Genomic DNA, 23272 nt, shown 5'->3' on the forward strand with positions numbered 1-23272 from the left:
CTCTCTCTCTCTCTCTCTCTCTCTCTCTCTCTCTCTCTCTCTCTCTCTCTCTCTCTCTGTCTCTCTCTCTCTCTCTCTCTCTGTCTCTCTCTCTCTCTGCCTCTCTCTGTCTCTCTGTCTCTCTCTCTGTCTGTCTCTCTCTCTCTGCCTCTCTCCTCTCTGTCTCTGTCTCTCTCTCTCTGTCTCTCTCTCATCTCCCTCGAGCTCTCTCTTTCCCTCTAGTCCTCTGAAGGACTCTGATAAGGACCGGCGTCTGTCGGTGGAGATCTGGGACTGGGATCTGACCAGCAGGAACGACTTCATGGGAGCGCTCTCATTCGGCATCTCAGAGCTCCAGAAACAAGGAGTGGATGGATGGTAAGATGGAGGGAGGGAGGGAGGGAGATGGAGGAGAGGAGGCTGGAGGGAGGGAGGGAGGCAGAGGAGGATGGAGGGAGGGAGGGAGGGGAGGGAGGGAGGGGGAGGATGGAGGGGATGGAGGGAGGGGGAGGAGGGAGGAGGAGGAGGATGGAGGGGAGGAGGAGGAGGAGGGAGGGGGGGATGGGGAGTGGAGGATGGAGGCAGAGGGGAGGAGGAGGGAGGGAGGGAGAGGAGGGAGGAGGGAGGGAGGCAGGCAGAGGAGGATGGAGGCGGAGGAGGATGAAGGGAGGGAGGGAGGCAGAGGAGGATGGAGGCAGAGGAGGATGGAGGGAGGGAGGAGGATGGAGGGAGGGGGGAGGGAGGGGGAGAGGAGGATGGAGGCAGAAGAGGATGGAGGCAGAGGAGGATGGAGGCAGGGAGGGAGGGAGGGAGGGAGGGGGAGGGGAGGGAGGGGGAGGGGGGAGAGGGAGGGAGGATGGAGGCAGAGGAGGATGGAGGGAGGGAGGGGGAGAGGAGGATGGAGGGGAGGGAGGGGAGGAGGATGGAGGGGAGGGGAGAGGAGGATGGAGGCAGAGGAGGATGGAGGGAGGGAGGGAGGGAGGGAGGCAGAGGAGGATGGAGGCAGAGGAGGGAGGGAGGGAGGGAGGGAGGGAGGGAGGGAGGGAGGGAGGGAGGGAGGGAGGGAGGGAGGGAAGACACGGGACACGTACATCATGGGGGGTTTTACACTCCTCCCATAAACGGGACCTGATTGGATAAAATGATGTGTGTCTGCAATGTGGAGATACAAATGGAACGTCACTGTTTCACTCCTCTCTATCCTGGTGTTTTAATAAAGCTTTAAGATTTATATCCACGCGGTCTCAGGAGCCAATCGCTTTATCGACAGTCTTGACTACTTCATTGGGCAACAACAAAAAGCCTTAATTGTTTTTTTTATTGTTTAAAAAAAAATCGAATACCACGAAATGGGAGGAAAAAGCCTTTAGTTTCTGTTTCTAAATAGGAAGTATAGAGGCACCAAAAGCCCGTTAGACTGCTCTTGTTCCACGTCCATATGAACAGTCTACATCACGGCTGGATAGGCTGAGTCTCCTCTGCTCTTGTAGAATCCAACAGCCTCTAAAAATAAAATAAACATCTTTTGTTTGGTTTTAAATATCCCGCTCTGCCTGAAATCATCTCTTTGGATCATGTTTTTTAAGGACTAAAATATCTCCACCCCTCCCACCTGAGCGCAGGGCTGATATAAAACAGGGACATTTGGCAACCCTGGCGTCAGGGCTGATATAAAACAGGGACATTTGGCAACCCTGGCGTCAGGGCTGATATAAAACAGGGACATTTGGCAACCCTGGCATCAGGGCTGATATAAAACAGGGACATTTGGCAACCCTGGCGTCAGAGCTGATATAAAACAGGGACATTTGGCAACCCTGGCGTCAGGGCTGATATAAAACAGGGACATTTGGCAACCCTGGCGTCAGGGCTGATATAAAACAGGGACATTTGGCAACCCTGGCATCAGGGCTGATATAAAACAGGGACATTTGGCAACCCCAGAGCGTCAGGGCTGATATAAAACAGGGACATTTGGCAACCCTGGCGTCAGGGCTGATATAAAACAGGGACATTTGGCAACCCTGGCGTCAGGGCTGATATAAAACAGGGACATTTGGCAACCCTGGCGTCAGGGCTGATATAAAACAGGGACATTTGGCAACCCTGGCGTCAGGGCTGATATAAAACAGGGACATTTGGCAACCCTGGCGTCAGGGCTGATATAAAACAGGGACATTTGGCAACCCTGGCGTCAGGGCTGATATAAAACAGGGACATTTGGCAACCCTGGCGTCAGGGCTGATATAAAACAGGGACATTTGGCAACCCTGGCGTCAGGGCTGATATAAAACAGGGACATTTGGCAACCCTGGCGTCAGGGCTGATATAAAACAGGGACATTTGGCAACCCTGGCGTCAGGGCTGATATAAAACAGGGACATTTGGCAACCCTGGCGTCAGGGCTGATATAAAACAGGGACATTTGGCAACCCTGGCGTCAGGGCTGATATAAAACAGGGACATTTGGCAACCCTGGCGTCAGGGCTGATATAAAACAGGGACATTTGGCAACCCTGGCGTCAGGGCTGATATAAAACAGGGACATTTGGCAACCCTGGCGTCGGGGCTGATATAAAACAGGGACATTTGGCAACCCTGGCGTCAGGGCTGATATAAAACAGGGACATTTGGCAACCCTGGCGTCAGGGCTGATATAAAACAGGGACATTTGGCAACCCTGGCGTCAGGGCTGATATAAAACAGGGACATTTGGCAACCCTGGCGTCAGGGCTGATATAAAACAGGGACATTTGGCAACCCTGGCGTCAGGGCTGATATAAAACAGGGACATTTGGCAACCCTGGCGTCAGGGCTGATATAAAACAGGGACATTTGGCAACCCTGGCGTCAGGGCTGATATAAAACAGGGACATTTGGCAACCCTGGCGTCAGGGCTGATATAAAACAGGGACATTTGGCAACCCTGGCGTCAGGGCTGATATAAAACAGGGACATTTGGCAACCCTGGCGTCAGGGCTGATATAAAACAGGGACATTTGGCAACCCTGGCGTCAGGGCTGATATAAAACAGGGACATTTGGCAACCCTGGCGTCAGGGCTGATATAAAACAGGGACATTTGGCAACCCTGGCGTCAGGGCTGATATAAAACAGGGACATTTGGCAACCCTGGCGTCAGGGCTGATATAAAACAGGGACATTTGGCAACCCTGGCGTCAGGGCTGATATAAAACAGGGACATTTGGCAACCCTGGCGTCAGGGCTGATATAAAACAGGGACATTTGGCAACCCTAATGTTCATCTGTAGTGTTCATCTGTAGTGTTAGTGTTAATCTGTAGTGTTCATCTGTAGTGTTCATCTGTAGTGTTAGTGTTAATCTGTAGTGTTCATCTGTAGTGTTCATCTGTAGTGTTAGTGTTAATCTGTAGTGTTCATCTGTAGTGTTCATCTGTAGTGTTAGTGGTAATCTGTAGTGGTAATCTGTAGTGTTAATCTGTAGTGTTAATCTGTAGTGTTAATCTGTTAGTGGTAATCTGTAGTGTTCATCTGTAGTGTTAGTGTTAATCTGTAGTGGTAATCCGTAGTGGTAATCTGTAGTGTTCATCTGTAGTGGTAATCTGTAGTGTTAATCTGTAGTGTTAGTGGTAATCTGTAGTGTTAATCTGTAGTGTTAATCTGTAGTGTTAGTGTTAATCTGTAGTGGTAATCTGTAGTGGTAATCTGTAGTGGTAATCTGTAGTGTTCATCTGTAGTGGTAATCTGTAGTGTTCATCTGTAGTGTTCATCTGTAGTGTTCATCTGTAGTGTTAGTGGTAATCTGTAGTGTTAATCTGTAGTGTTAATCTGTAGTGTTAATCTGTAGTGTTAGTGGTAATCTGTAGTGTTCATCTGTAGTGTTAGTGTTAATCTGTAGTGGTAATCCGTAGTGGTAATCTGTAGTGTTCATCTGTAGTGGTAATCTGTAGTGTTAATCTGTAGTGTTAGTGTTAATCTGTAGTGTTAATCTGTAGTGTTCATCTGTAGTGTTCATCTGTAATCATCTGTAGTGTTCATCTGTAGTGGTAATCTGTAGTGGTAATCTGTAGTGTTAATCTGTAGTGGTAATCTGTAGTGTTAATCTGTAGTGGTAATCTGTAGTGTTAATCTGTAGTGTTAATCTGTAGTGTTAATCTGTAGTGGTAATCTGTAGTGTTAATCTGTAGTGGTAATCTGTAGTGTTAATCTGTAGTGTTAATCTGTAATCTGTCATCTGTGTGTTAATCTGTAGTGGTAATCTGTAGTGGTAATCTGTATATTCTACAGGTTTAAATTGTTGTCCCAGGAGGAGGGAGAATACTTTAATGTTCCTGTCCAACCAGACGGAGAAGACGGCAACGAGGAACTACGACAAAAGTTTGAGGTGAGAGAAACCGATGACATCACTGGCGGGAAGTGGGCGTGTCAACCAGAGGGAGGGATGCTGGTATTAAATCCTAGTCTGCAGTCCAGAGGGAGGGATGCTGGTATTAAATCCTAGTCTGCAGTCCAGAGGGAGGGATGCTGGTATTAAATCCTAGTCTGCAGTCCAGAGGGAGGGATGCTGGTATTAAATCCTAGTCTGCAGTCCAGAGGGAGGGATGCTGGTATTAAATCCTAGTCTGCAGTCCAGAGGGAGGGATGCTGGTATTAAATCCTAGTCTGCAGTCCAGAGGGAGGGATGCTGGTATTAAATCCTAGTCTGCAGTCCAGAGGGAGGGATGCTGGTATTAAATCCTAGTCTGCAGTCCAGAGGGAGGGATGCTGGTATTAAATCCTAGTCTGCAGTCCAGAGGGAGGGATGCTGGTATTAAATCCTAGTCTGCAGTCCAAACACATCATTTTTTACCCACTAACAGTCCCCCTCGTAACGCTAATGTAACAGTCCCCTGTTCCAACCTCTATGTAACAGTCCCCTGTTCCAACCTCTATGTAACAGTCCCCTGTTCCAAACCTCTATGTAACAGTCCCCTGTTCCAACCTCTATGTAACAGTCCCCTGTTCCAACCTCTATGTAACAGTCCCCTGTTCCAAGTCCCCTCTATGTAACAGTCCCCTGTTCCAACCTCTATGTAACAGTCCCCTGTTCCAACCTCTATGTAACAGTCCCCTGTTCCAACCTCTATGTAACAGTCCCCTGTTCCAACCTCTATGTAACAGTCCCCTGTTCCAACCTCTATGTAACAGTCCCCTGTTCCAACCTCTATGTAACAGTCCCCTGTTCCAACCTCTATGTAACAGTCCCCTGTTCCAACCTCTATGTAACAGTCCCCTGTTCCAACCCTCTATGTAACAGTAACCCCTGTTCCAACCTCTATGTAACAGTCCCCTGTTCCAACCTCTATGTAACAGTCCCCTGTTCCAACCTCTATGTAACAGTCCCCTGTTCCAACCTCTATGTAACAGTCCTCTGACCGTGATGAATGACGTGAGCTTAATGTTTTGAGAGAGAAAAGCAGATATTTATATTCTTCAGTCCTGACTGCCATTCTTCTAGATTGAAGAACATTTCATTAAGTTTTTTTTTATGGCAGTTTATCAAACTCTAAATGTTGACCTAAGAAACTGTAACTCTGATCATAATGTTGTCTCTCCCCGTCAGAGGGCTAAGATTGGTCCCGGTAAGAAAACAGACGGCTCCTCCTCTAACTCCACCTCTAAGTACGATAGCAACGGTAACCAGGACCGCGTCAAACTGACAGACTTCAACTTCATTATGGTGTTGGGCAAGGGCAGCTTCGGGAAGGTAGGTGGAGGAGAGACTGTATGTGTGGGGGGGGGGGAGACTGTATGTGTGGGGGGACTGTATGGGGGGGGACTGTATGGGGGGAGACTGTATGTGTGGGGGGACTGTATGTGTGGGGGGACTGTATGGGGGGGTACTGTATTGGGGGGCTGTATGTGTGGGGGGACTGTATGGGGGGACTGTATGTGTGGGGGGACTGTATGGGGGGTACTGTATTGGGGGCTGTATGTGTGGGGGGACTGGGGGGACTGTATGGTGGGGGGACTGTATGGGGGGGACAGGGAGGGGAGGGGGTGTTACTCTGTTAAAGATCCCCTCGTCTCTAGGTGATGTTAGACTGTATGTGGGGGACGGGGAGGGGAGGGGGTGTTACTCTGTTAAAGATCCCCTCGTCTCTAGGTGATGTTAGACTGTATGTGGGGGACGGGGAGGGGGAGGGGGTGTTACTCTGTTAAAGATCCTCTTGTCTCTAGGTGATGTTAGACTGTATGTGGGGGATGGGGAGGGGGTGTTACTCTGTTAAAGATCCCCTCGTCTCTAGGTGATGTTAGACTGTATGTGGGGGATGGGGACGGGGAGGGGGTGTTACTCTGTTAAAGATCCCCTCGTCTCTAGGTGATGTTAGACTGTATGTGGGGGACGGGGAGGGGGTGTTACTCTGTTAAAGATCCTCTCGTCTCTAGGTGATGTTAGACTGTATGTGGGGGACGGGGAGGGGGAGGGGGTATTACTCTGTTAAAGATCCTCTCGTCTCTAGGTGATGTTAGACTGTATGTGGGGGACAGGGAGGATCTGTACCCTGTAAAGATGTCTCCCTCCTCTCTCGTCTCTAGGTGATGTTAGCAGAACATAAGGACAGAGAGGATCTGTACCCTGTAAAGATGTCTCCCTCCTCTCTCTCTCTAGGTGATGTTAGCAGAGCGTAAAGGAGCAGACGAGCTGTACGCCGTAAAGATCCTGAAGAAGGACGTGGTGATTCAGGATGATGATGTGGAGTGCACCATGGTGGAGAAGAGGGTCCTGGCCCTGTCCGGGAAACCTCCCTTCCTCACACAGCTCCACTCCTGCTTCCAGACCATGGTAAACACACACACACAGAGGCAAACACACACACACACACACACACACACACATGTCCTGCTTCCAGACCATGGTAACCACACACACACAGAGGCAAACACACACACACGCACACACACACACACACACACACAGAGGCAAACACACACACACACACACACAGAGGCAAACACACACACACACACACAGAGGCAAACACATACAGAGGCAAACACACACACACACAGAGGCAAACACACACACAAACACATGTCCTGACCAGCTCCACTCCTGCTTCCAGTAAACACACACAGAGAGAAACACCATTCTCAAGAGCAGGTGGTCTGCTTTATCAGTGTTTTCTGAGGTGGAATTCTGGGAATACTGAACAGTCTCTCTTTCTCCCTCCCTCTCTCCTCTTGAGAGCCAGGTCTTTCTATGGTGGCCTTTCTCAATAGCAAGGCTGTGCTCACTGAGTCTGTACATAGTCAAGGATGTTCTTCATGTTGGGTCAGTCACAGTGGTCAGGTATTCTGCCACTGTGTACTCTCTGTTTAGGGTCAGTCACAGTGGTCAGGTATTCTGACACTCTCTGTTTAGGGTCAGTCACAGTGGTCAGGTATTCTGCCACTCTCTGTTTAGGGCCAGTCACAGTGGTCAGGTATTCTGCCACTCTCTGTTTAGGGTCAGTCACAGTGGGCAGGTATTCTGCCACTGTGTACTCTCTGTTTAGGGCCAGTCACAGTGGTCAGGTATTCTGCCACTGTGTACTCTCTGTTTAGGGTCAGTCACAGTGGTCAGGTATTCTGCCACTGTGTACTCTCTGTTTAGGGTCAGTCACAGTGGTCAGGTATTCTGACACTCTCTGTTTAGGGTCAGTCACAGTGGTCAGGTATTCTGCCACTGTGTACTCTCTGTTTAGGGTCAGTCACAGTGGTCAGGTATTCTGACACTCTCTGTTTAGGGTCAGTCACAGTGGTCAGGTGTTCTGCCACTATGTACTCTCTGTTTAGGGTCAGTCACAGTGGTCAGGTATTCTGCCACTCTCTGTTTAGGGTCAGTCACAGTGGTCAGGTATTCTGCCACTCTCTGTTTAGGGCCAGTCACAGTGGTCAGGTATTCTGCCACTCTCTGTTTAGGGTCAGTCACAGTGGGCAGGTATTCTGCCACTGTGTACTCTCTGTTTAGGGTCAGTCACAGTGGTCAGGTATTCTGCCACTGTGTACTCTCTGTTTAGGGTCAGTCACAGTGGTCAGGTATTCTGACACTCTCTGTTTAGGGTCAGTCACAGTGGTCAGGTATTCTGCCACTCTCTGTTTAGGGTCAGTCACAGTGGGCAGGTATTCTGCCACTGTGTCCTCTCTGTTTAGGGTCAGTCACAGTGGTCAGGTATTCTACCACTGTGTACTCTCTGTTTAGGGCCAGTCACAGTGGTCAGGTATTCTGCCACTGTGTACTCTCTGTTTAGGGTCAGTCACAGTGGTCAGGTATTCTGCCACTGTGTACTCTCTGTTTAGGGTCAGTCACAGTGGTCAGGTATTCTGCCACTGTGTACTCTCTGTTTAGGGTCAGTCACAGTGGTCAGGTATTCTGCCACTGTGTACTCTCTGTTTAGGGCCAGTCACAGTGGTCAGGTATTCTGCCACTGTGTACTCTCTGTTTAGGGTCAGTCACAGTGGTCAGGTATTCTGCCACTGTGTTCTCTCTGACAGCATTTCAGTTTGCTATGTTTTTAGTTGATTCTTTCCAGTGTCAAATAGTTATATTTTTGCTTTCTCATGATTTGGTTGAGGCTAATCGTGTTTCTGTCCTGGGGCTCTGTGGGGTCTGTTTGTGTTTGTGAACAGAGACCCAGAACCAGTTGGCTGAGGGGACTCTTCTCCGGGTTAATTAGGTGAGGGCTCTGTGGGGTCTGTTTGTGTTTGTGAACAGAGACCCAGAACCAGTTGGCTGAGGGGACTCTTCTCCGGGTTAATTAGGTGAGGGCTCTGTGGGGTCTGTTTGTGTTTGTGAACAGAGACCCAGAACCAGTTGGCTGAGGGGACTCTTCTCCGCGTTAATTAGGTGAGGGCTCTGTGGGGTCTGTTTGTGTTTGTGAACAGAGACCCAGAACCAGTTGGCTGAGGGGACTCTTCTCCAGGTTAATCTCTCTTTAGGTGAGGGCTTTGTGGTGGTTGTAGAATTGAACAGCTTTTTGTCTGGATGTTGATCATTAGCAGGTCCTAATTCTGCTCTGCCTGCATTGTTTTGGGTTTTGCGTTGTACACAAAGTATATTTTTGCAGAATTCTGTATGCAGAGTCTCAATTGAGTGTTTGTCCCATTTCGTGAATTATTGGTTGGTTAGTGGACCTCAGACCTCACAACCATACAGGGCAATGGGTTCGATAACTGATTCAAGTATTTTTAGCCAAATCCTAATTGGTATGTTGAAATTTATGTTTCTTTTGATGGCATAGAATGCCCTTCTTGCCTTGTCTCTCAGATCGTTCACAGCTTTGTGGAAGTTACCTGTGGCGCTGATGTTTAGGCCAAGGTATGTATAGTTTTTTGTGTGCTTTAGGGCAACAGTGTCTAGATGGAATTTGTATTTGTGGTCCTGGTGACTGGACCTTTTTTGGAACACCATTATTTTGGTCTTACTGAGATTTACTGTCAGGGCCCAGGTCTGGCAGAACCTGTGCAGAACATCTAGGTGCTGCTGTAGGCCCTCCTTGGTTGGTGACAGAAGCACCAGATCATCAGCAAACAGTAGACATTTGACTTCAGATTCTAGTAGGGTGAGGCCGGGTGCTGCAGACTGTTCTAGTGCCCGCGCCAATTGGTTGATATATATGTTGAAGAGGGTGGGGCTCAAGCTGCATCCCTGTCTAACCCCACGACCCTGTGTGAAGAAATGTGTGTGTTTTTTGCCAATTGGTTGTTTGTGTACATTGATTTTATAGCGTCATATACTTTCCCCCCCAACACCGCTTCCATCAATTTGTACAGCAGACTTTCAAATTGAGTCAAAAGCTTATTTAAATCAATAAAGCATGAGGAGACTTTGCTTTTGTTTTGTTTGTTTGTCAATAAGGGTGTGCAGAGTGAAAACGTGGTCTGTCGTACGGTATTTTGATAAGAAGCCAATTTGACATTTGCGATGGACAATGTTTTCATGTTGATGATACTGCAGAGGATTTTTCAGCTATTGGCGCATATTCAACTGTAATTATTGGGGTCGAATTTGTGTCCACTTTTGTCGATAAGGGTCGATCAGACCTTTTGTTTCCAAATATTAGGGAAGATGCCAGAGCTGGGAAGGATGTTTAAGAATAGCCAATTGGAATTTGTGGTCTATATATTTTAGTTTAGTTTAGGATACCATCAACACCATGGTCCTGTTTGGGTTGAAGGGTTTTTATTTTGTCCTGTAGTTCATTCAATGTAATTGGAGAATCCAGTGGGTTCTGGAATCCAGTTTGTTCTGGAATCCAGTGGGTTCTAGAATCCAGTGTAGGTGTCTAATAGAGTGGGTTAGGTCTGCTCTATACCAAGTTACCCCCTGAGTCTCTTCCCTGTCTAATAGAGTGGGTTAGGTCTCTTCCCTGTCTAATAGAGTGGGTTAGGTCTCTTCCCTGTCTAATAGAGTGGGTTAGGTCTCTTCCCTGTCTAATAGAGTGGGTTAGGTCTCTTCCCTGTCTAATAGAGTGGGTTAGGTCTCTTCCCTGTCTAATAGAGTGGGTTAGGTCTCTTCCCTGTCTAATAGAGTGGGTTAGGTCTCTTCCCTGTCTAATAGAGTGGGTTAGGTCTGCTCTATACCAAGTTACCCACTGAGTCTCTTCCCTGTCTAATAGAGTGGGTTAGGTCTCTTCCCTGTCTAATAGAGTGGGTTAGGTCTCTTCCCTGTCTAATAGAGTGGGTTAGGTCTCTTCCCTGTCTAATAGAGTGGGTTAGGTCTCTTCCTTGTCTAATAGAGTGGGTTTAGGTCTCTTCCCTGTCTAATAGAGTGGGTTAGGTCTGCTCTATACCAAGTTACCCACTGAGTCTCTTCCCTGTCTAATAGAGTGGGTTAGGTCTGCTCTATACCAAGTTACCCCCTGAGTCTCTTCCCTGTCTAATAGAGTGGGTTAGGTCTCTTCCCTGTCTAATAGAGTGGGTTAGGTCTCTTCCCTGTCTAATAGAGTGGGTTAGGTCTCTTCCCTGTCTAATAGAGTGGGTTAGGTCTGCTCTATACCAAGTTACCCCCTGAGTCTCTTCCCTGTCTAATAGAGTGGGTTAGGTCTGCTCTATACCAAGTTACCCCCGAGTCTCTTCCCTGTCTAATAGAGTGGGTTAGGTCTGCTCTATACCAAGTTACCCCCTGAGTCTCTTCCCTGTCTAATAGAGTGGGTTAGGTCTCTTCCCTGTCTAATAGAGTGGGTTAGGTCTCTTCCCTGTCTAATAGAGTGGGTTAGGTCTCTTCCCTGTCTAATAGAGTGGGTTAGGTCTCTTCCCTGTCTAATAGAGTGGGTTAGGTCTCTTCCCTGTCTAATAGAGTGGGTTAGGTCTCTTCCCTGTCTAATAGAGTGGGTTAGGTCTCTTCCCTGTCTAATAGAGTGGGTTAGGTCTCTTCCCTGTCTAATAGAGTGGGTTAGGTCTCTTCCCTGTTTCACTCCTGTTAGTGTGGTGGATGGGACTACCACCTCTCTGTAACCTAGAGGACAAACAGTGGGTCCATTTCTTGTCGGATGACAATGTCTGTATTTCTGATTTCTTTCTGCTATTTAGGGAAAAGGCAGATGACCTCAGGCCTTGGATATTCCAGGATGAGATAGTGAAGGCTTTGTGTTCCATAAAGTGTCCAATGTTTTTTGGTCGTGTGGTTCGTCCTCAGGCCAGTAAGTGTGAACAGAGCCTGCTGGGCATCTGGTACATGCCATTGGCTTGGGCTCAGTGTAAGAGTGGGGGTTGGGTCTGTTTGCCTGCTCACGGCCTGGGCGTGTGTTTGACTTTCATGTTGAGGCCCTCTGTGCGGGAGTGGGGGGGGGGCATGGGGTGGGCAGGAGAGGCTTAGGTCTGATCTGAGGGGGCGGCCTATGTGAGTACAATCTGTTGCTTGTGTGTGTCCTCAGTGGGTGAGGGGTGTTGTCAGGGGGGGCTGACGGGGGTGCTAGGAGGGTGTGGGGGTGTTGTCAGGGGGGGCTGACGGGGGTGCTAGGAGGGTGTGGGGGTGTTGTCAGGGGGGCTGACGGGGGTTGCTAGGAGGGGGTGGGGTCCCTTGGGTTTGGGGTTCTTCATGTATCTGTCCTGCTGTGGTGTCGAAGCTATAGTCAGGGTCTGGGGTGGCCAGCTCTCTAATGGGTTGTTCTACTGGCCTCTCTGCGGGGGTGACCAGCTCTCTAATGGGTTGTTCTACTGGCCTCTCTGCGGGGGTGACCAGCTCTCTAATGGGTTGTTCTACTGGCCTCTCTGCGGGGGTGACCAGCTCTCTAATGGGTTGTTCTACTGGCCTCTCTGCCGGGGTGGCCAGTTCTCTAATGGGTTGTTCTACTGTCCTCTCTGCGGGGGTGGCCAGCTCTCTAATGGGTTGTTCTACTGGCCTCTCTGCGGGGGTGGCCAGCTCTCTAATGGGTTGTTCTACTGGCCTCTCTGCGGGGGTGGCCAGCTCTCTAATGGGTTGTTCTCTGTCACACATCATCGTTCTCACCCTCTCCTCCAGCAGTCTGATCCTCTCCTCCAGCAGTCTGATCCTCTCCTCCAGCAGTCTGATCCTCACCTCTAGCAGTCTGATCCTCACCTCCAGCAATCTGATCCTCACCTCCAGCAGTCTGATCCTCTCCTCCAGCAGTCTGATCCTCTCCTCCAGCAGTCTGATCCTCTCCTCCAGCAGTCTGATCCTCTCCTCCAGCAGTCTGATCCTCTCCTCCAGCAGTCTGATCCTCTCCTCCAGCAGTCTGATCCTCACCTCTAGCAGTCTGATCCTTTCCTCCAGCAGTCTGATCGACTCCTCTAGTGCTCTGTAATTCTCCTGCTCTTTCTCCTGTTGAAGTTGTCTCACCACAGTCCAGAGTGCAGATATCTCTCTCCACCTCCAGCTCTCGGGGCTTGAAGGGGTGTTGTTGTTGATGGAGTGTCTCTCTCTCTCTCCACCTCCAGCTCTCGGGGCTTGAAGGGGTGTTGTTGTTAATGGAGTGTCTCTCTCTCTCTCTCTCTCCACCTCCAGCTCTCGGGGCTTGAAGGGGTGTTGTTGTTGATGGAGTGTCTCTCTCTCTCTCTCTCTCTCTCTCTCTCTCTCTCTCTCTCTCTCTCTCTCCACCTCCAGCTCTCGGGGCTTGAAGGGGTGTTGTTGTTGATGGAGTGTCTCTCTCTCTCTCTCTCCAGGACAGGTTATATTTTGTGATGGAGTATATCAACGGAGGAGACCTCATGTATCAGATCCAGCAGGTCGGCAAGTTCAAGGAACCCCACGCTGTGTGAGTCACACACACACACACTCCACCACCACACACTTGAAGGGGTGTTGTTGTTGACACACACACACACACCTCCAGCACTAGGGGCTTGAACACACACACACACACACACACACACACACACACAGGCAAACACACACACGCACACACAGATGGAAACACACACGCGCACACACAGAGGCAAAAACACACACACACACAGGTCGGCAAGTTCAACACACACACACACACACACACACACACACACACACACACACACACACACACACACACACACACACACACACACACAAACACACACACACACACACACACATACACACACACACTCTCCTGTGCCTAGTCTAACTCTGTGTGTGTGTGTGTGTGTGTGTGTGTGTGTGTGTGTGTGTGTGTGTGTGTGTGTGTGTGTGTGTGTGTGTGTGTGTGTGTGTGTGTGTGTGTGTGTGTGTGTGTGTGTGTGTGTGTGTGTGTGTGTGTGTGTGTGTGTGTAGTTTCTATGCTGCAGAGATCTCCATCGGCCTCCTCTTCCTCCATTCCAAAGGCATCGTTTACCGGTGAGTGACTGTTTTACGTGTGGTATTCCGCCCCGCGGCCTTGTGGGAAACAGAGGGCCGAGCATCAACCTGTTGTAGTGGAACCTCAGCATCCACATGCCTAATGGTCTGTCTTGTGGATGTTTGTCAGCAAGACAAACGGAGCTGATCGTGGACTAGGGGAAACAGAGGGCCGAGCATCAACCTGTTGTAGTGGAACCTCATTATCCACATCCCTAATGGTCTGACGTGGTCCAAACACACTAACACAGTCAGTGGAAACGGACGACGCCTCTTCCCCCTCAGGAGACTGAAACGATTTGTCATGGACCCTCAGATCCGCAGCAGTCTAAGCCACTGCATCTCAGGGCTACAGGCGTCACTACAGACCCTGGTTCGATTCCAGGCTGTATCACAACCGGCCGTGATTGGGAGTCCCATAGGGCGGCGCACAATTTGGCCCAGCATCGTCCGGGTTTGGCCGGGGTAGGCCATCAATGTAAATAAGAATTTGTTCTTAACCTGTTAAGTCGACCCTCTACTTTTTCGAACATTCTGTTAAAAATCGCGCAACATTTCAGCGCCCTGCTACTCATGCCAGGAATATAGTATATGCATATGATTAGTATGTGTGGATAGAAAACACTGAGACGTTTATAAAACTGGTTAAATCACGGCTGGGACTTTAACAGAGCGTGAGTTTCATCGAATAGCGCAGGTAAACCTGATCACTGAAAATGGAAATAAATATCCTTGCACTTACTTCCAGGAATTGTTCAAAGTGAACCGAATTACATGAGACCGAGGTTTCAGCGCCTACAGCTACCACACGTTGTCTAGAGTCTTGTCATTTGATTCGCAATTGATTCTTGGTCTAACCGGTTCAAGGGAACTCCTTCCCTCCGGTCTCCGACCGGCCATGTTTTTTTCCAGACGACACTATAGAAGTTACATCGCCTCCTGATGAATTTTATCGCTTATTAACGTGTACTAATACCTAAAGTTGCATTACAAAAGTATTTCGAAGTGTTTTGTGAAAGTTTATCGTCGACTTTTTGAATTTTAAAAAATGACGTTACGTTATGAAACGCTATTTTTTTCCGTTGATCACACAGTCTACATAGAACGATATCTAGGCTATATATGGACCGATTTAATCGAAAAAAAGACCCAATAGTGATTATGGGACATCTAGGAGTGCCAACAAAGAAGATGGTCAAAGGTAATGAATGTTTTATATTTTATTGTGCGGTTTGTGTAGCGCCGAATATGCTAATTATTTTGTTTACGTCCCCTGCGGGTCTTTTGTGGTGTTACATGCTATCAGATAATAGCTTCTCATGCTTTCGCCGAAAAGCATTTTAAAAATCTGACTTGTTGCCTGGATTCACAACGAGTGTAGCTTTAATTCAATATCCTGCATGTGTATTTTAATGAACGTTTCAGTTTTAACTAATACTATTAGCATTTAGCGTAGTGCATTTGCATTTCCAGAGCTCTAGATGGGACGCCTGCGTGCCAGGTAGGAGCAAGTGGTTAACTGACTTGCCTAGTTACATATTACCTCAACAACCTCATACCCCTGCACATTGACTCGGTACTTGTACTCCTTGTACATAGTCTCATTATTGTGTCTCTATTTTCTTTGTTATTTTTTGGGGAAATTTGTCTTACTTTTTAGCTCTGCGTTGTTGGGAAAGGACTCATTTACATTTTACATTTAAGTCATTTAGCAGACGCTCTTATCCAGAGCGACTTACAAATTGGTGCATTCACCTTATGACATCGTAAGTAAGCATTTCACAGGAACAGCTGGTGCTCTCACGCATGGTTCAGTGTTGCTTGTTTCGAAGCAAGCATAGAAGGCATTTAGTTTGTCTGGTAGGCTCGCATCACTGGTGTCGTGATTTGACTTTTAACATGAATCTAAAGACTGTTATTTATCGAATCAACCTAAATATGGTTAATTGTTACCCGATTTAAATTAATTTAACATGAATCTAAAGACTGTTATTTATCGAATCAACCTAAATATGGTTAATTGTTACCCGATTTAAATTAATTTAACATGAATCTAAAGACTGTTATTTATCGAATCAACCTAAATATGGTTAATTGTTACCCGATTTAAATTAATCATGTAACAATTAACTCATTAGGATCTGGGGCACCACGGGAGAGGTTCTTTAAAGAGTTACCATCTCCCAAATTTAACTCTAAAGGTCTTTACCTATCACATCTATAAACAGGCAACTAATCATGTAACAATTAACTCATTAGGATCTGGGGCACCACGGGAGCGGTTCTTTAAAGAGTTACCATCTCCCAAATTTAACTCTAAAGGTCTTTACCTATCACATCTATAAACAGGCAACTAATCATGTAACAATTAACTCATTAGGATCTGGGGCACCACGGGAGCGGTTCTTTAAAGAGTTACCATCTCCCAAATTTAACTCTAAAGGTCTTTACCTATCACATCTATAAACAGGCAACTTATTCATCATAACCTCGTAGCATATCATCATTCTGAACAGTCGTAACCTTCTTGTATCTGCAAAAACCAGAGCCTTACTCAGTGGTATAAAATACTTTAAATTAATACCTATGTCGTTTTTTGGGGGTATCTGTACTTTACTATTTATATTTTTGCCAACTTTTACTTCATTACATTCCTAAAGACAATAACGTGCTTTTTACATACATTTTCTCTGACACCCAAAAGATAGTCGTTACATTTTGACAGGAAAATGGTCCAATTCACACACTTATCAAGAGAACATCCCTGGTGATCCGTACTGCCTCTGATCTGGAGGACTCACTAAACAGAGAACGTCTCTGGTCATCCCTACTGCCTCTGATCTGAAGGACTCACTAAACAGAGAACATCCCTGGTGATCCCTACTGCCTCTGATCTGGAGGACTCACTAAACAGAGAACGTCTCTGGTCATCCCTACTGCCTCTGATCTGAAGGACTCACTAAACAGAGAACATCCCTGGTCATCCCTACTGCCTCTGATCTGGAGGACTCACTAAACAGAGAACGTCTCTGGTCATCCCTACTGCCTCTGATCTGGAGGACTCACTAAACAGAGAACATCCCTGGTCGTCCCTACTGTCACTAAACAGAGAACATCCCTGGTCGTCCCTACTGTCACTAAACAGAGAACATCCCTGGTCCTCCCTACTGTCTCTGATCTGGAGGACTCACTAAACAGAGAACATTCCTGGTCATCCCTACTACCTCTGATCTGGAGGAGTCACTAAACAGAGAACATCCCTGGTCCTCCCTACTGTCTCTGATCTGGCGGACTCACTAAACAGAGAACATTCCTGGTCCTCCCTACTGTCTCTGATCTGGAGGACTCACTAAACAGAGAACATTCCTGGTCATCCCTACTACCTCTGATCTGGAGGAGTCACTAAACAGAGAACATCCCTGGTCCTCCCTACTGTCTCTGATCTGGAGGACTCACTAAACAGAGAACATCCCTGGTCCTCCCTACTGCCTCTGATCTGGAGGACTCACTAAACAGAGAACATCCCTGGTCATCCCTACTGCCTCTGATCTGGAGGACTCACTAAACAGAGAACATCCCTGGTCGTCCCTACTGTCACTAAACAGAGAACATTCCTGGTCATCCCTACTGCCTCTGATCAGGAGGACTCACTAAACAGAGAACATACCTGGTCATCGCTACTGCCTCTGATCTGGAGGACTCACTAAACAGAGAACATCCCTGGTCGTCCCTACTGTCTCTAATCTGGCGGACTCACTAAACAGAGAACATCCCTGGTCGTACCTACTGCCTCTGATCTGGAGGACTCACTAAACAGAGAACATTCCTGGTCGTCCCTACGGCCTCTGATCTGGAGGACTCACTAAACACAGATGTTTGGTTTGTAAATGATGTCTGAGTGTTGGAGTCCCTGGCTATCCATCCATTTGTACTTATTTTTCATAATATAATGCCGTCTGGTTTGTTATCATGGAGCCGTCTGGTTTGTTATCATGGCGCCGTCTGGTTTGTTATCATGGCGCCGTCTGGTTTGTTATCATGGTGCCGTCTGGTTTGTTATCATGGTGCCGTCTGGTTTGTTATCGTGGAGCCGTCTGGTTTGTTATCATGGTGCCGTCTGGTTTGTTATCGTGGTGCCGTCTGGTTTGTTATCATGGAGCCGTCTGGTTTGTTATCGTGGTGCCGTCTGGTTTGTTATCGTGGTGCCGTCTGGTTTGTTATCGTGGTGCCGTCTGGTTTGTTATCGTGGTGCCGTCTGGTTTGTTATCGTGGTGCCGTCTGGTTTGTTTAATATAAGAAATTTGAAATGGTTTATACTTTTTACTTTACATTTACTTTGATACTTAAGTATATTTTATCAATTACATTTACTTTGATACTTAACTATATTTTATCAATTACATTTACTTTTAATACTTAAGTATATTTTATCAATTACATTTACTTTGATACTTAAGTATATTTTAAAAGCAAATACTTTTTGGACTTTTACTCAAGTAGTATTTTACTGGGTGACTTTCACTTTTCCTTGAGTCATTTTCAGCACTTGGCACGTTTTGTGAGCTTGTGTGTCCTACCACTTTGCGGCTGAGCCGTCGGTTAGGTTAGGTTAGGGTTCGGCAGTCATTGTAAATAAGAATTTGTTCTTAATTGACTTTCCTAGTTGAAAGATTAAATAAATAACATTTAAAAATGGCGTGTCCTACCACTTCGAGGCTGAGCCGTTGTTGCTCCTAGATGTTTCCACTTCACAATAACAGCACTTATAGTTGACTGGGGGGGCAGCTCTAGAAAGGTAGACATTTTACAACCTGACTTGTTGGAAAGGTGGCATCCTATGATGGTGCTACGTTTTAAAGTCACTGAGCTCTTCAGTAAGGTCATTCTACTGCCATTGCTTGTCTATGGAGATTGCATGGCTGTGTGCTCAATTTTATACACCAGTCAGCAACAGCGGTGTGGATGAAACAACCGAATGCACACATTTTGAAGGGGTGTCCACATACTTTTGAATATATATAATGTATGTTTAATATGTCTGTGTGTGTTTATGTGTGTGTAACGTGTGTATATAGGTTTAATGTGTGTGTGTGTGCCTCTCCTAGGGATCTGAAGCTTGGACAACGTAATGCTGAAGGACACATTAAGATAGTCTGTCTCTGTGTGCCTCTCCTAGGGATCTGAAGCTGGACAACGTGATGCTGGATGCAGAAGGCCACATTAAGATAGTCTGTCTCTGTGTGCCTCTCCTAGGGATCTGAAGCTGGACAACGTGTTGCTGAAGGACACATTAAGATAGTCTGTCTCTGTGTGCCTCTCCTAGGGATCTGAAGCTGGACAACGTGATGCTGAAGGACACATTAAGATAGTCTGTCTCTGTGTGCCTCTCCTAGGGATCTGAAGCTGGACAACGTGATGCTGAAGGACACATTAAGATAGTCTGTCTCTGTGTGCCTCTCCTAGGGATCTGAAGCTGGACAACGTGATGCTGGATGCAGAAGGACACATTAAGATCGCGGACTTTGGGATGTGCAAAGAGAACATGTTAGACGGTGTCACCACCAAGACGTTCTGTGGGACCCCAGACTACATCGCTCCTGAGGTAATGATCGCTTCTGTTCTTCAACTCCCTATCCTCTTCTTTCTCCTCTCCTCACCCCCTTAGTCCTCAAATCAAAATCAAATCAAATGTATTTATAAAGCCCTTCGTACATCAGCTGATATCTCAAAGTGCTGTACAGAAACCCAGCCTAAAACCCCAAACAGCAAGCAATGCAGGTGTAGAAGCACGGTGGCTAGGAAAAACTCCCTAGAAAGGCCAAAACCTAGGAAGAAACCTAGAGATGAACCAGGCTATGTGGGGTGGCCAGTCCTCTTCTGGCTGTGCCGGGTGGAGATTATAACAGAACCAAGATGTTCAAATGTTCATAAATGACCAGCATGGTCAAATAATAGTAAGGCAGAACAGTTGAAACTGGAGCAGCAGCATGGCCAGGTGGACTGGGGACAGCAAGGAGTCATCATGTCAGGTAGTCCTGAGGCATGGTCCTAGGGCTCAGGTCCTCCGAGAGAGAGAGAGAAAGAGAGAATTAGAGAGAGCACACTTAAATTCACACAGGACACCAAATAGGACAGGAGAAGTACTCCAGATTTAACAAACTGACCCTAGCCCCCCGACACATAAACTACTGCAGCATAAATACTGGAGGCTGAGACAGGAGGGGTCAGGAGACACTGTGGCCCCATCCGAGGACAACCCCGGACAGGGCCAAGCAGGAAGGATATAACCCCACCCACTTTGCCAAAGCACAGCCCCCACACCACTAGAGGGATATCTTCAACCACCAACTTACCATCCTGAGACAAGGCCGAGTATAGCCCACAAAGATCTCCGCCACGGCACAACCCAAGTCCTCGATCTCATCCCTCTCTCCTCCCCCTTAGTCCTCTATCCTCCTCCTATCTCATCCCTCTCTCCTCCCCCTTAGTCCTCTATCCTCCTCCTATCTCATCCCTCTCTCCTCTCCTCCAGATCATAGCGTACCAGCCCTATGGGAAGTCCGTGGACTGGTGGGCCTTTGGAGTTCTGCTCTACGAGATGCTGGCTGGACAGGTAGGTGTGTGTGTGTGTGTGTGTGTGTGTGTGTGTGTGTGTGTGTGTGTGTGTGTGTGTGTGTGTGTGTGTGTGTGTGTGTGTGTGTGTGTGTGTGTGTGTGTGTGTGTGTGTGTGTGTGTGTGTGTGTGTGTGTGATATTTGTCTCGGGAACATCAGTACGTAGTGCAGAATGTCAGCGGTGTCCTCTCAGTGGCGCTCTGTTTGTCCCTCCCCAGCCTCCGTTCGATGGTGAAGACGAGGATGAGTTGTTTCAGTCCATCATGGAGCATCACGTCTCCTACCCCAAGTCCATGTCCAAGGAGGCTGTTGCCATCTGCAAAGGGGTGAGTATATACACTTACACTCTCTTTCTCTCGCTCTCTCTCTCACACACACACACACACTCTGACCTCTGACCCCTGTCTCCAGTTGATGACTAAGCACCCAGGGAAGCGTCTGGGCTGTGGTCCGGAGGGGGAGAGGGATATAAAGGAACACGCTTTCTTCCGTTACATGGACTGGGACAAACTGGAGAACAAGGAAGTCCAGCCGCCCTTCAAACCCAAAGCTGTGAGTCTAACCTACATAACCCCTCTCTCTCTATATATATATAACCTATCTCTCTCTCTATATACCTATATAACCTATCTCTCTATATATATACCTATATAACCTATCTCTCTATATATATACCTATATAATCTCTCTCTCTCTCTATATATATATATATACAGTGGGGCAAAAATGTATTTAGTCAGCCACCAATTGTGCAAGTTCTCCCACTTAAAAAGATGAGAAGAGGCCTGTAATTTTCATCATCGGGACACTTCAACTATGACAGACAAAATGAGAAAAAAATCCAGGAAAATCACATTGTAGGATTTTTTATGAATTTATTTGCAAATTATGGTGGAAAATAAGTATTTGGTCACCTACCAACAAGCAAGATTTCTGGCTCTCACAGACCTGTAACTTCTTCTTTAAGAGGTTCCTCTGTCCTCCACTCGTTACCTGTATTAATGGCACCTGTTTGAACTTGTTATCAGTATAAAAGACACCAGTCCACAACCTCAGTCACACTCCAAACTCCACTATGGCCAAGACCAAAGAGCTGTCAAAGGACACCAGAAACTAAATTGTAGACCTGCACCAGGCTGGGAAGACTGAATCTGCAATAGGTAAGCAGCTTGGTTTGAAGAAATCAACTGTGGGAGCAATTATTAGGAAATGGAAGACATACAAGATAATCTCCCTCGATCTGGGGCTCCACGCAAGATCTCACCCCGTGGGGTGAAAATGATCACAAGAATGGTGAGCAAAAATCCCAGAACCACACGGGGGGACCTAGTGAATGACATGCAGAGAGCTGGGACCAAAGTAACAAAGCCCACCATCAGTAACACACTACGCCGCTAGAGACTCAAATCCTGCAATGCCAGACGTGTCCCCCTGCTTAAGCCAGTACATGTCCAGGCTCGTCTGAAGTTTGCTAGAGAGCATTTGGATGATCCAGAAGAGGATTGGGAGAATGTCATATGGTCAGATGAAACCAAAATATTACTTTTTGGTAAAAACTCAACTCATCGTGTTTGGAGGACAAAGAATGCTGAGTTGCATCCAAAGAATACCATACCTACTGTGAAGCATGGGGGTGGAAACATCATGCTTTGGGGCTGTTTTTCTGCAAAGGGACCAGGATGACTGATCCGTGTAAAGGAAAGAATGAATGGGGCAATGTATAGTGAGATTTTGAGTGAAAACCTCCTTCCATCAGCAAGGACTGGATGACTCTCCATCTACTTCATTATATTTATATTATGTTGTGGATGAGGACTGGATGACTCCATCTACTTCATTATATTTATATTATGTTGTGGATGAGGACTGGATGACTCTCCATCTACTTCATTATATTTATATTATGTTGTGGATGAGGACTGGATGACTCTCCATCTACTTCATTATATTTATATTATGTTGTGGATGAGGACTGGATGACTCCATCTACTTCATTGTATTATGTTGTGGATGAGGACTGGATGACTCTCCATCTACTTCATTATATTTATATTATGTTGTGGATGAGGACTGGATGACTCTCCGTCTACTTCATTATATTTATATTATGTTGTGGATGAGCACTGGATGACTCTCCATCTACTTCATTGTATTATGTTGTGGATGAGGACTGGATTACTCTCCATCTACTTCATTGTATTATGTTGTGGATGAGGACTGGATGACTCCATCTACTTCATTGTATTATGTTGTGGATGAGGACTGGATGACTCACCATCTACTTCATTATATTTATATTATGTTGTGGATGAGGACTGGATGACTCTCCATCTACTTCATTATATTTATATTATGTTGTGGATGAGGACTGGATGACTCTCCATCTACTTCATTATATTTATATTATGTTGTGGATGAGGATTGGATGACTCTCCATCTACTTCATTGTATTATGTTGTGGATGAGGACTTCATTATTTTTATATTATGTTGTGGATGAGGACTGGATGACTCTCCATCTACTTCATTATATTTATATTATGTTGTGGATGAGGACTGGATGACTCTCCATCTACTTCATTATATTTATATTATGTTGTGGATGAGGATTGGATGACTCTCCATCTACTTCATTGTATTATGTTGTGGATGAGGACTTCATTATTTTTATATTATGTTGTGGATGAGGACTGGATGACTCTCCATCTACTTCATTGTATTATGTTGTGGATGAGGACTGGATGACTCTCCATCTACTTCATTGTATTATGTTGTGGATGAGGACTGAATGACTCTACTTCATTGTATTATGTTGTGGATGAGGACTGGATGACTCTACTTCATTGTATTATGTTGTGGATGAGGACTGGATGCCTCATTATGTTGTGGATGAGGACTGGATGACT

The 23272-nt window shown here is 46.8% G+C and overlaps 1 protein-coding gene across 1 annotated transcript in view; it reads left to right on the forward strand.

Moving 5' to 3' along the window:
* LOC124017080 (protein kinase C beta type) overlaps nt 1–23272 on the forward strand; it is a 47467-nt gene that overhangs the window by 21588 nt on the left and 2607 nt on the right. The window contains exons 3-12 of the mRNA XM_046332466.1: nt 223–357; nt 4247–4343; nt 5562–5705; nt 6612–6785; nt 13106–13197; nt 13692–13754; nt 19218–19356; nt 20287–20367; nt 20586–20693; nt 20779–20919. Of these exons, the coding sequence (XP_046188422.1) occupies nt 223–357; nt 4247–4343; nt 5562–5705; nt 6612–6785; nt 13106–13197; nt 13692–13754; nt 19218–19356; nt 20287–20367; nt 20586–20693; nt 20779–20919 (1174 nt within the window). The remainder of the gene's footprint in view (nt 1–222; nt 358–4246; nt 4344–5561; nt 5706–6611; nt 6786–13105; nt 13198–13691; nt 13755–19217; nt 19357–20286; nt 20368–20585; nt 20694–20778; nt 20920–23272) is intronic.

The sequence above is a fragment of the Oncorhynchus gorbuscha genome, unplaced genomic scaffold (assembly GCF_021184085.1).
Source record: "Oncorhynchus gorbuscha isolate QuinsamMale2020 ecotype Even-year unplaced genomic scaffold, OgorEven_v1.0 Un_scaffold_1463, whole genome shotgun sequence".
Classification (NCBI taxonomy): domain Eukaryota; kingdom Metazoa; phylum Chordata; class Actinopteri; order Salmoniformes; family Salmonidae; genus Oncorhynchus; species Oncorhynchus gorbuscha.